This window comes from Balaenoptera physalus, assembly GCF_965194825.1.
Source record: "Balaenoptera physalus genome assembly, chromosome: 3".
In the NCBI taxonomy this organism is placed as follows: Eukaryota; Metazoa; Chordata; class Mammalia; order Artiodactyla; family Balaenopteridae; genus Balaenoptera; species Balaenoptera physalus.
This window is the reverse complement of record NC_138890.1, coordinates 1,324,229-1,336,338: the sequence shown is the minus strand read 5'-3', so window position 1 is coordinate 1,336,338 and position 12,110 is coordinate 1,324,229. Positions and strand designations below refer to the sequence as shown.

General features: G+C 50.0%; 1 protein-coding gene across 2 annotated transcripts in view; it reads left to right on the top strand.

Annotated features, from left to right (window-relative positions):
• The window catches only part of TMPRSS9 (transmembrane serine protease 9), a 67,463-nt gene that overhangs the window by 34,902 nt on the left and 20,451 nt on the right, over positions 1 to 12,110 (top strand). For both annotated transcript variants that reach the window (XM_082456005.1, XM_082456004.1), the window contains exons 6-10: positions 408 to 449; positions 2,239 to 2,352; positions 3,874 to 4,045; positions 9,302 to 9,576; positions 11,240 to 11,376. In XM_082456005.1, coding sequence (XP_082312131.1) covers positions 408 to 449; positions 2,239 to 2,352; positions 3,874 to 4,045; positions 9,302 to 9,576; positions 11,240 to 11,376 — 740 coding nt within the window. The remainder of the gene's footprint in view (positions 1 to 407; positions 450 to 2,238; positions 2,353 to 3,873; positions 4,046 to 9,301; positions 9,577 to 11,239; positions 11,377 to 12,110) is intronic.

Below are 12,110 nucleotides of genomic sequence, written 5' to 3'. Positions count from 1 at the left end.
AAGATTGCTGTGCGTTATGATTTGAGAGCCAGGCATGAGGTCAGACTGCTCAGATTTTAAAATTGTTGCCTTGCCCTTGCCCTGCAGGACATTTACAGTCCCCTCTCCACCACTCCTGACACACTCAGTGAGTCTCAGTAACCTCGCCAGCACTAAGACAGCTTTCTGCGGGGATGGAAATGTTTTGGGGCGGCGCCATCCACTCTGGCAGCCACCTGCCCCACGCGGCTGTTGAGCTCTTATCGTGAGGAATGGAGTATTTCATCTGATTTCATCTTTGCTGATTTAAGTCAGAATTTAAGTGGATCCCAGGTGGACAGCGCAGACCACTGCTTTGCAATACGATGTTGTCAAAGAACCTCAGTGCTTGCTAAATGAGCTTATATCTCTTCTCTATTTTGCTGCAGGAAGCCAGAAGGGGCCGCTGACAGAAAGAGACTTAAAATCAGGTATGTTTTGATGAATGGATAAAGAAGATGTGGTATATATATGCCATAACAAAGGATGAAATAATGCCATTTGAAGCAACATGGATGAACCTAGAGATTGTCATACTAAATGAAGTAAGTCAGACAGAGAAAGACAAATACCATATGATATCACTTATATGTGGAATCTAAAATATGACATAAATGAACCTATCTACAAAACATAAACAGACTCATGGACATAGAGAATAGACGTGCGGTTGCCAAGGGGGAGGGGGGTGGGGGAGGGAAGTATTGGGAGTTTGGGTTAGCAGATGCAAATTATTACATATAGGATGAATAAACAAGGTCCTACTGTATAGCACAGGGAACTATATTCAATATCCTGTGATAAACCATAATGGAAAAGAATATGAAAAAGAATGTATATCTGTGTGAGCAGACGATTTAAAAATGAGGCACTTTGAATTATTCAGAGCCAAGCATGATTAAGAGAAGGCATTATTGTTTTGTTTTGTTTTGTTTTAAGTGATGGAAAGTTGTTATTAAAAGAAAAGACAAAAAACAGTTTGGGGGGAAAAATAAGAAAAAAGAGTAGGTATCACCTGGAATCTCATTGCTTTTACTATTTTGGTGACTTTCCTCCCAGACGGCTCGTGACACATCTACAGATACATTTACTTAGCTTTACATCAATGGGCCCCAACTAGGGGTGATCCTGCCCCCCCAGGGGACACAGGGTGATGTCTGGGGACAGCTGTGGTTGTCACGATGGGTGGTGCTCTTGGCATTCGGTGAGTGGGGCCGGGGTGCTTCTCAACATCCCACAGTGCCCAGGACGGCCCCCCAGAGAATGGCCCCAAATGTGAACCTACACTTCAGTGGCAAATTTTATGTTATGTGTACTTTATTACAATTTAAAAAATTAATTTCACCTATTTCTTACGTTAAAAAAAAATTATTTATTTATTTGGTTGCACCAGGTCTTAGTTGCAGCAGGCGGGCTCCTTGGTTGTGGCTTGCCAGCTCCTTAGTTGCGGCACGTGGGCTCCTTAATTGCGACTCACTGGCTCCTTAGTTGTGGCTTGTGAACTCTTAGTTGTGGCATGCATGTGGGATCTAGTTCCCTGACCAGGGATTTAACCCGGGCCCCCTGCACTGGGAGCTCAGAGTCTTATCCACTGAGCCACCAGGGAAGTCCCCCTATTTCTTACTTTTTAAAAACATGGCGGGACTTCCCTGGTGGTGCAGTGGTTAAGAATCCGCCTGCCAATGCACGGGACACGGGTTCGATCCCTGGTCCGGGATGATCCCACATGCCACAGAGCAACTAAGCCCGTGCGCCACAACTACTGAGCCTGCGCACCACAACTACTGAAGCCCGCACGCCTAGAGCCTGTTCTCCTCAACAAGAGAAGCCACTGCAATGAGAAGCATGCGCACCACAACAAAGATTAGCGCCCGCTCGCTGCAACTAGAGAAAGCCCACACGCAGCAACGAAGACCTAATGCAGCCAAAAAATAAATAAATAAATTTAAATAAATAAATAAATAAACAAAACGTGGCGGATAGAAATGTAAAAGTACATACATGGCACACATACGCTTAGGTTGCATAGCCCTGGCCCTGGTGCTGACTAGCATTCTCATGTGTTACATCTCTGTACTAATTCTGAGAAAATTATTTCAGGAACATTCAGAGAAAAGGAAGCAGAGAAGAGATGCCTTCCACGCTCTATAGAGTTTCTGCGTGGAGAGCAGGCGGGAGAGATGGAGTGAGGTCAGGAACGCGGTTCTTGTCTGCCCTCAGGTCGCTGTCCAGGGAATGCCTTTTCCTGCGGGAACAGCCAGTGTGTGACCAAGGTGAACCCCGAGTGTGATGACACAGCGGACTGCTCTGACGGCTCCGATGAGGCCCACTGTGGTCAGTCTGCCTGTCTGGCCTGTTTTCTGGGCTGTGTCCGCTTTCCAGGTTCAAGTGCTGGTTCTCTGGCCCACTGTGCCCCTCACACACAGACACGTGGTCCTGGCATTCACTGGAGCTGGGCAGAGAAAGCGAGTGGGCACCTGTGATATGACAGGAAACATCAGCAGCAAGCAGAGAAGGGAAACCTTGGGGTGTGTGGAGTGGAGAGCCCTCGGGTGAGAAGGAGAAAAAATCAGGTCAAACCGTGGGAAGCCTTGAATGCCAGGAACTGGGGGTCTGTCCTATAGGTAGTGGGGAGTCACCAAAAGGATTTGAGCGAGGGAAAATTACAACTGAAATGCTGTAAGAGTAGTCAACATTTTTCTAGCAATGCTAGCCCATGCAGTACGTTGAGAACAGTGGTTTAAGTATTGGAAAGGAAGAAGGAAAACTATCATAATTTGAATTTGATTATCTAAATGAATCAATAAATTAACTAAAAGGATATCAGAAAAATAAGACAGTTCAACAATAAGGGGAAGATAAGATAAATACTAACACATAAAAAAAGCTCTTGTTTTGCTTTATACAATTAATAACGGGTTAGAAGATATAATGGAAAAAATCACACTCTTGATTAATAGCAGCACAAAATAAAATAAACATGTGTCCTGTCTATAATAATAATTATATAGAATTACAAACCATTGCTGAAGGACATAAAAGCAGACTAAATAAACAGAGAGACACAGCATCCTATGAAAAGATGGACATATAAAGATTTTGAAACTTGCAAAATACATGGTGAGGGAGACATTCATAGTGTCTGGTACCTGGCTGTGGAGGATGATATAGAGGTTGATTGAAATTGGCAGGTGTGGTCGGGGGGGGTCCCCAAGACTCCTTCAGATTCAGTGATTCACTAGAAGGAGTCACAGAACTCAGTCAAGCTGTTATATGCGTAGTTATAGCTCATTACAGTGAAAGGATACAGATGAAAATCAGCAAAGCAAAAGGTGCAAAGTCCAGGAGAGACCACGCTCAAGCAAGCTTCCAATTATCCTCTCCCAGTGGAGTCATGTGGACAGCGCTTAACTCATTCTCCCAGCACCATATGTGACAACACGCACAAAGTATTTCCAGCCAGGGGAGCTCAGGCAAGGCTTGGTGTCCAGGGTTTGTGTTGGGGGTTGGTCACATAGGTACGTAGCATCCTTATAGCTAACTTTAGGGTATGATTGTCCTAGAGCTGCTGAATCAAAGGACCTCAGGCTGAGTGGATTAAACAACAGAAATGTATCCTCTCCCAGCTCTGGAGGCTAGAAGTCCGAGATCAAGGTGTCGGCAGGGTCGGTTCCTTCTGAGGCCGTGAGGGAGGATCTGTTCCATGTGGTCTCCCAGCTTCTGCTGGTTTGCTGGCATCTCTGGCATTCTTTGAATGCGGGGGCCATGGGGACAACAGACTGCAGACAGACGTGCCAGGAACGTGGCCACACTCCTGCCTTCTTGGGGTCCTGGATAGTGATCTCTGTCTTGCAGACTGTGGTTTGCAGCCTGGCTGGAGGACCGCCGGCAGGATTGTGGGCGGTGTGGAGGCTTCCCCGGGGGAGTTCCCTTGGCAAGTCAGCCTCCGGGAAAACAACGAACACTTCTGCGGGGCCGCCATCGTTGGCGCCAGGTGGCTGGTGTCTGCTGCCCACTGCTTCAATGAGTGAGTCCGCGTCCCTGAGGGCTCAGAGCCCACCCCACCCCTGTATCCCACCTGCCTTCCACTCTGGGGATGCCACCTTTCCTGGGTGTCTTCAGAGCCCCTTGGAACTTACTTAGTTCCTTCCTTCCTTCCTCCCTCCCTCCCTCTCTCCCTCCCTCCTTCCTTCCCTCTCCTTTTTAAAAATTATTTATTTATTTATTTGGCTGTGTCGGGTCTTAGTTGCGGCACGCGGGAACTTTCGTTGCGGAGCACGGGCTCCTCGTTGCGGCGTGCGGGCTCTCTAGTTGTGGAGCGTGGGTTTAGTTGCCCCGTGGCATGTGGGATCTTAGTTGCCCGACCAGGGATCGAACCCATATCCCCTGCATTGGAAGGCAGATTCTTAACCACTGGACCACCAGGGAAGTCCCTCCCTCTCTTTTCTTTTTGTTAAATCTGAATGCATTAATTTTTTTAAATTGTGGCAAAATATATATAACATAAATTTACCATTTTTAAGCGCACAGCTCGGTGGCATTAGGCACACTCACATTGTTGGGCAACCGTCCCCACCATCATCTCCAGAACTTTCTCATCCTCCCAAACTGAAAGTCTATCCCTTTTAAACCCTGACTCCCCAGCCCCTCCCCCAGCCCCTGGCCCCCACCATCTACTTCCTGACTCTGCGGATCTGACTCCCCCCAGGGACCTCCTGTGAGTGGCATCAGACAGTACTTGTCCTTTTGTGACTGACATTTCACTTAACCTGTTTTCAAGGTTCATGCACGTTGTAGTGTGTGTCACTGCTTCTTTCCCTTTTATGGCCAAATAATATTCCAGTGTGTGGATGGACATGTGTTTATTCATTCATCCATCGACGGACACTTGGGTTGTGTCCACCTTTTGGCTGTTGTGAAAAATGCTGCTGTGAACATGGGTGTGCAAGTATCTGAGTCACTACTTTCAATTGCTTTGGGTATAAACTCAGAGGTGGAATTGCTGGGTCATATGGTGATTCTCTGTTTACCCTTTTGAGGAAACACCATCCTCTTTTCCACAGTGGCTGCCCCATTTTCCATTCCCACCAGCAGTGCACAAGGGTTCCAATTTCTCCACATCTTTGAGAAGTTCCTTTGACATTTGTTGTAAAGCTGGTTTGGTGGTGCTGAGTTCTTTTAGCTTTTGCTTGTCTGTAAAGCTTTTGATCTCTCCATCAAATCTGAATGAGAGCCTTGCTGGGTAGAGTATTCTTGGTTGTAGGCTTTTCCCTCTCATCACTTTAAATACATCATGCCACTCCCTTCTGGCCTGCAGAGTTTCTGCTGAAAAGTCACCTGATAGTCTTACAGGAGTTCCCTTGTATGTTATTTGTTCCTTCTCCCTTGCTGCTTTTAATATTCTCTGTTTAATTTTTGTCTTTTTCATTATGATGTGTCTTGGTTTGTTACTATTCGGGTTAATCCCGTATGGGACCCTCTATGCTTCCTGGACTTGGGTGACTGTTTCCTTTCCCAAGTTAGGGAGGTTTTCAGCTGTTATCTCTTCAAATATTTTCTCAGGCCCTTTCTCTCTGTCTTCTCCTTCTGGGACCCCTATAATGTGAATATTAGCATGATTGATGTTGTCCTAGTGTCTGTTAAACTGTCCTCATTTCTTTTCATTCTTTTTTTCTTTTTTCTGTTTGGTGGCAGTGATTTCCACTACTCTGTCTTCCAGCTCACTGATCTGTTCTTCTGCCTCATTTAGTCTCCTTTTGATTCCTTCTACCGTATGTTTCCTTTCAGTTATTGTATTCTTCATCTCTGTTTAGCTGTTCTTTATATTTTCTCTTTGTTTAAAATGTCTAACTTCTTACCCTGTGCATCCATTCCTCTCCTGAGTTCTATGATAATCTTTACGATCACTACCCTGAACTCTTTCTCAGGTAGGTTGCCTATCTCTACCTCAACTTAGTTCTTCTTCTGGGGTTTTATCTTGTTCCTTTGTCTGGAACATGTTCCTCTGTCACCTCATCTTGTCTAAGTTGCTGTTTGTATTTTTATGTGTGTGGTAGGTTAGTTATGTTTCTCAACCTTGGAGAAGTGGCCTGTGTAGGACGCGTCCTGTGCATCTCCGCAGTGCACTCCCCGCTCATCACCCAAGCTACGTGCTCTAGGGGTTCCCTCTAAGAGGGCTGCGTGGGTCCTTCTGTTGTCGCAGGCTGACTCTGTGGGCGGTCTGGTGGGCTTGGTTGGCTGCCAGGCCCTGTCTTATGTGGATGCTGCTGGATACGGTTTAGCGGGGCTTGGTCACAACGTAGCCGGTTGTGGGATCCTAGGGGGCCTGGGGCTAGTGCTGGCTCACTGGTGGGCAGAGTCAGGGTCCTGAAGACTCTGGCCAGTGAAGCCAGATCCTGGGGTTAGTGCCAGGCTACTGGCAGGCAGAGCTGGTTCCTGGAGTCTGGCTGCAGGGCCCAGGGATCCCAGAGCTCGTTTCAGGTCATTGTTGGTGGTGGGGGGAGGGGGCGGGTTCCGGCTACAGTTGGGTATGGGTTCTGGAGCGTCCCAAAGGTGGCCTTGGCTTACTGGTGGGCAGGGCTAGGGTCTGGCCTGCGTGGCGGGATCATGGTTTTCTTGCATCTGGTGTCCGCCTACTGGTGGGCGGAGCTGGGTCTTGGCCCTCTGGTGGGCAGGACTGTGTCTAGGGGCAGCTGTGGGCTCAGGGGGGTCTCAGGGCAGCCTGTCTGCTGATGGGTGGGGCTGTGTCCCCACTGGCGCCTGTGGGCTATTGTGTGGGGCCCGGTCTCCACACTAAAGAGCCACGATGGCGGCCGCCAACATTATGTCCCCAGGGCGACCCACAGCCACCAGCGCCTTGCCTCCCCAGGAGACCCTCCGAGACCAGCAGGTACGTTTGGTCCAGGCTTCTATCAGATTACTGCTTCTGCCCCGGGTCCCAGTGCACGTGGGATTCTCTGTGTGTCCTTTAGGAGTGAAGCCTCTCTTTCCCCCAGTCCTGTGGGGCTCCTGCGGTTAAGCTCTGCTGGCCTCCGAAGCCAAATGCTCTGGGGGGCCCTCTTCCCGGTGCTGGACCCCCAGGCTGGGGAGCCTGACGTGGGGCTCAGAACTCTCGCTCCTGCGGGAGAACCTCTGCCACATAATTATTCTCCAGTTCGTGCGTCCCCCCACCTGGGGGCATGGGATTTGATCACATCGTGAGTCTGCCCTTCCTTCTCATTTTGTTGTGGTTCCTTCTCTCTGTCTTTAGTTGGAGAAGATCTTTTCTGGTAGGTTCCAGTCTTTGTCATCGATGGTGGTGCTGCAGGTAGTTGTGATTTGGCTGTGCCCCTGAGAGGAGGGGAGCTCAGGGTCTTTCTACTCCGCCATCTTGGCCGATCTCCCAGTCTCTCCACATCCTGGCCATTACTTGTTACTTTGTTTGTTTTTAATAATAGCCATCCTAACGGGTGCGCAGTAATATCTCACTGTGGCTTTGATTTGCATTTCCCTAATGATTAGTGATGTTGAGCATCTTTTCATGTGCTTATTGGCCATTTGTGTGACATTTGTGTGACATTGCTCCATCTTCTTTGGAGCAATGCCCAGTTTTTTTGTTTGTTTGTTTGGCTGTGTTGTGTCTTCATTGCTGCGTGCAGGCTTTCTCTAGTTGTGGCGAGCGGGGGTTACTCTGTTGCAGCGCGCAGGCTTCTCATTGCAGTGGCTTCTCTTGTTACAGAGCACAAGCTCTAGGCGCATGGCCTTCAGTAGTTGCAGCACGCGGGCTCAGTAGTTGCGGCACGCAGGCCCTAGAGCATGCAGGCTTCAGTAGTTGTGGCACACAGGCTTCAGTAGTTGTGGCTCGCAGGCTCTAGAGCACAGGCTCAGTAGTTGTGGCGCACGGGCTTAGTTGCCCCGCGGCATGTGGGATCTTCCTGGACCAGGGCTCGAACCCCTGTCCCCTGCATTGGCAGGGGGATTCTTAACCACTGTGCCACCAGGGAAGTCCCTTTGCCCAGTTTTGAATTGGGTTGTTTTTTGTTGTTGAGGATGGTCAGAATCTTTAACAGTGAGAGTGGCCAATCAGAATGGAGCTCACCAAAGGTGGGAGAAGGTTCTGGAAGCCTCTGGCAGTGCCAGGCATTGCTATTTGGTTATTTCCATCTGAGGAGTCCTCAGGGACAGGACAGGGCAACAGGAAGCATGGGCTCCCCTGGGAAACCATTACCTACTAATTGCCCCAGGGTCACTAATGGAACAGCCTGCTGGGAATCCCAGGGAAACCTGCCCCAGGAAGTGACGGTCTGGGGGACACAGGTCACATAAGCATTGACATTCAGGGCAAGAAGAGTTGCTTTTTTATCATTTTAAATTTTGTTTCTCTTAATATTTTACTATGAATATATTTAAGTAGAAAAGATGAAAAAATAGGACAACAAAACCCCATATGCCAGTATCTGATTTCAAAAGTTATTACTATTTCACTGTATTCGTTTTCTCTCCCACTCTCTCCATCTATCTGCGTCTGTAATTATTCACACACACATTCATACATATATATCTTTGTCAAACCGTTTGAAATTAAGTAGAAAACATCATGATGCATTGCCTCAGAATCTCCCGCATGCATTTGTGCAAATAGACAAGAGTCTCTCGCATACCCACATACCACTATCACACCCAAGAAAATTAAAAACAGCCACGTAATGTTATCCAGTAGCCAATCCATATTCAAGGCCTCACTCGCCTCACCCTAATCCCAGCGCTGTTGAATCCTGTCTTTGTTTAAAATACTGATAATTCGTGCACCATGTTTTGAGTGTTTTTTTGGGGTTTTTTTTTTCTTTTGCAATCATTCTGATTTTTGACAATGTTGCATGAAAATATTATTATTATTATTATTTGCTGCATTGGGTCTTCATTGCTGCGCGCAGGCTTTCTCTAGTTGCGGCGAGCGGGGGCTACTCTTCATTGCGGTGCGCAGGCTTCTCAGTGCGGTGGCTTCTCTTGTTGCGGAGCACGGGCTCTAGGCGCGCGGGCTTCAGTAGTTGTGGTGCACGGGCTTAGTTGCTCCGCGGCACGTGGGATCTTCCCGGCCCAGGGCTCGAACCCGTGTCCCCTGCATTGGCAGGCGGATTCTTAACCACTGCGCCACCAGGGAAGTCCTTAAATATCATTATTAGTCTCGATGGCTGAGTTTTGGGGCGCCTCCTTAAGACTTGCCCGCCGGGTGAGTGCCTCGCCCTCCTCACCCTCTGGCCCCATCCTCGGTGGGCCTCTGAGCGGGGGTTTGTCTGCCCTGCAGGTTCCAAGACCCCACCGAGTGGGTGGCTTACGCGGGAAGCACCTACCTCAGCGGCTTGGAGGCCAGCACGGTGCGGGCCCGAGTGGCCCAGATCATCACGCACCCCTTCTACAACTCTGACACGGCCGACTTCGACGTGGCGGTGCTCGAGCTGGGTGGCCCCCTGCCCTTCAGCAGGCATGTGCAGCCCGTGTGCCTCCCGGCCGCCGTGCACGTCTTCCCGCCCAGGAAGAAGTGTCTGATCTCGGGCTGGGGCTACCTCAAGGAGGATTTCCGTAAGCACCTACCCCCCGCAGCCTCTCCAGGCAGCCAGCAAAGCCCAGCCAAGCAAGCAACACACAGTCCGGCCTCATTAGCCGCGGATTCTGTATTTGCGAATTCGCCTACTCGCTAAAATTCATTTGTCTCCCCAAGCGGACGCTCGTGGGGGGAATCTGTGATTGTTCCCTGATGTGCAATTTGAGTCGTTCCCAGCTGAGGTGGAGCTGGGCAATGCCCTCCCTGCCTCTTGGTTCAGCTCAGACTGGAAACCAGTGTCCTTTTCGTGGACTGTTTACTGCCACTTTTTTTTTTCTGCATTTTTGTGCTTTTTGTGGCAGGTTTCACAAAATCTAAACAGGCCCCAAGCGTAGAGCTGAAGTGCTGGCTAGCGTCCTAAGTGCAGGAGGGCTGGGATGTGCCTTATGGGCAGAAAGTACGTGTGTTAGGTGAGCTTCGTTCAGGCAAGAGTTACAGCGCTGTGGGCTGTGAGCTCAGTGTTAACGCGTCAACAATGTATGTTAAGTGAAGTGTCTTTAAGCAGGAACACACGTACCATCATGAGGTTACGTACGTGTGGATCGGCTGTGACCAGAGGCTCTCAGGAACCTGACCCCGTGTATCCCCCGGAGCAGTGGGGCAGTGTTCACTGATTGAGTGTTTGGGCAATTTGATAGAACAGAACTGCCTCATATCGACTGTAACCTGATGGTGATAAATGCTGGGAAGGAAACCAGTAGGAAAAATGAGTTGGGGGTGGGGACAGCGTTAGGAAAGGGCCTGAGATGGTGACATTTCAGCTAAGACCATGCTTCCTACTCCAGGGACTGGCAGGAAGCAAATCAGACAGAAACCCCTGTTCACATGGAGCCCCCGGTCCAGACCAGCGCCTCCCAATAAAACTTCCCTCAGTGGTGGACACAAGCCACATCTGTGCCATCCACAACGGGGGCCAGCAGCCCTATGACAGGGGCTAGCGCTACAGAGAAACCGAGTTTTACATTTCACTTCATTGTAATGAATTTCCATCTGCATTTAAATAGCCTCATGTGGGCAGTGGCTACCATACCCAGACAGAACAATTCCAGGGGGCAGTAGATAATGAACAAGATAAGTGTCAGATGGTGATGTACAGAATGGAGAAAAATAAGGCAGGGATTGGGGGGGGGGGGACTGCAATTTAAAATAGGAGATGAGATGAGGAAGGCGGACAGATTCTGCAGGGACAAGCATTCTAGGCAGCCGGAACGGCATGTGCAAAGGGCCTGGGGTGCCGGGGTAGGTGGGCCAAGCTTGGGTATTTGGATTGAGCTGGGGGGGTGGCGGGGGGGAACACCCTGGAGCATTTGAGGAAAAGGCTACCTAATCTGATTTAATGTTTAGCCAAGATGGGGCTACAGCTGGGCTAAGAAAAGATTCCAGCAGGTAAGGGGGAGCTCAGGGCGGGCAGGTTTGGGGAGGGGAGGTGAGGAGCCTAGTCTTGGGGTGTTAACTTTGATGCCACTTAGCTGTCCAGGCCGAGAGGGTGGTCAGTGGGCATTGATGGACCTGGCTCACTTCTGATCTGGGGCTGCAGCCGCTCCACCGCAGCTGGGGAAACAGAAGCTCAGCCTCCTGGCTCGGGGTGGCTGCCAGGGTCCTGGAGTGCTCACCCTGCTTGTCTCTCTCCATCCTGGGCAGTGGTCAAGCCGGAGATGCTGCAGAAAGCCACCGTGGAGCTGCTGGACCAGGCCCTGTGCGCCAGCCTGTATGGCCACTCGCTCACCGACAGGATGCTGTGTGCCGGCTACCTGGATGGGAAGGTGGATTCCTGCCAGGTGAGCCTGGCGCCTGGGAGAGAGGCCAGAGGCCCCAAATGACGCCTTGCCAGCCCCTGAGGTGGCTGGGAAAGGCCCCCAGGTTTCCACCCGAGGTTCCCCTCTCCCCGGAAGGGGGAGTCTTCTGTTGCTGGTCCAGCACCAAGATTTCCTCTGCTTGGTTTGTCACATGGCTGTGGATTTCCTTTTTCTTTTTAGTTTATATCTTTGCTCTCCTTTCTAAGGCCTGGTGGGTGGGGAGCGCCTGCTACATGTGCTCAGGTTGCCACGTCAGAGCCAGAAGCTGGAGAAAACGGCGGGAAATAGTAAGAGAGAGCTTGTGTTTAAGGATGAAAGAGTCACGGTGAGCTGGGTGTGAGGAGAAGGCAAAGGATAGCAAGACAGGATGAGTGAGGGCAGATGCGGCCCTGCAGGAGGACGCCGCATGATGATTGGAGGTTCCTAAGCCACTGGTGACATTACCCAACGTCTGCTGGGCTAAGGAGAGGAGGGGATATTGTTTATTTGGGTTGGCTTTTTAACTGCCAGTGGTAGAACTGAAAGAGGTCTTAGAGATCTCATAGTCCAACTGTCCTGTTTTATTTTTTTAGAAGAGGAGTCCTGAGATGTGAGGTATCAGCCCACATGTGCCCTGTGAGCACGTGGGGAGAAGGCCCCCAACCAGGGCTCCTTCTCTGACCCTGTGGCTCTGGGATTGGGACCGGCTGCAGCCAGGGAGCCCCGACCCCTCCTGA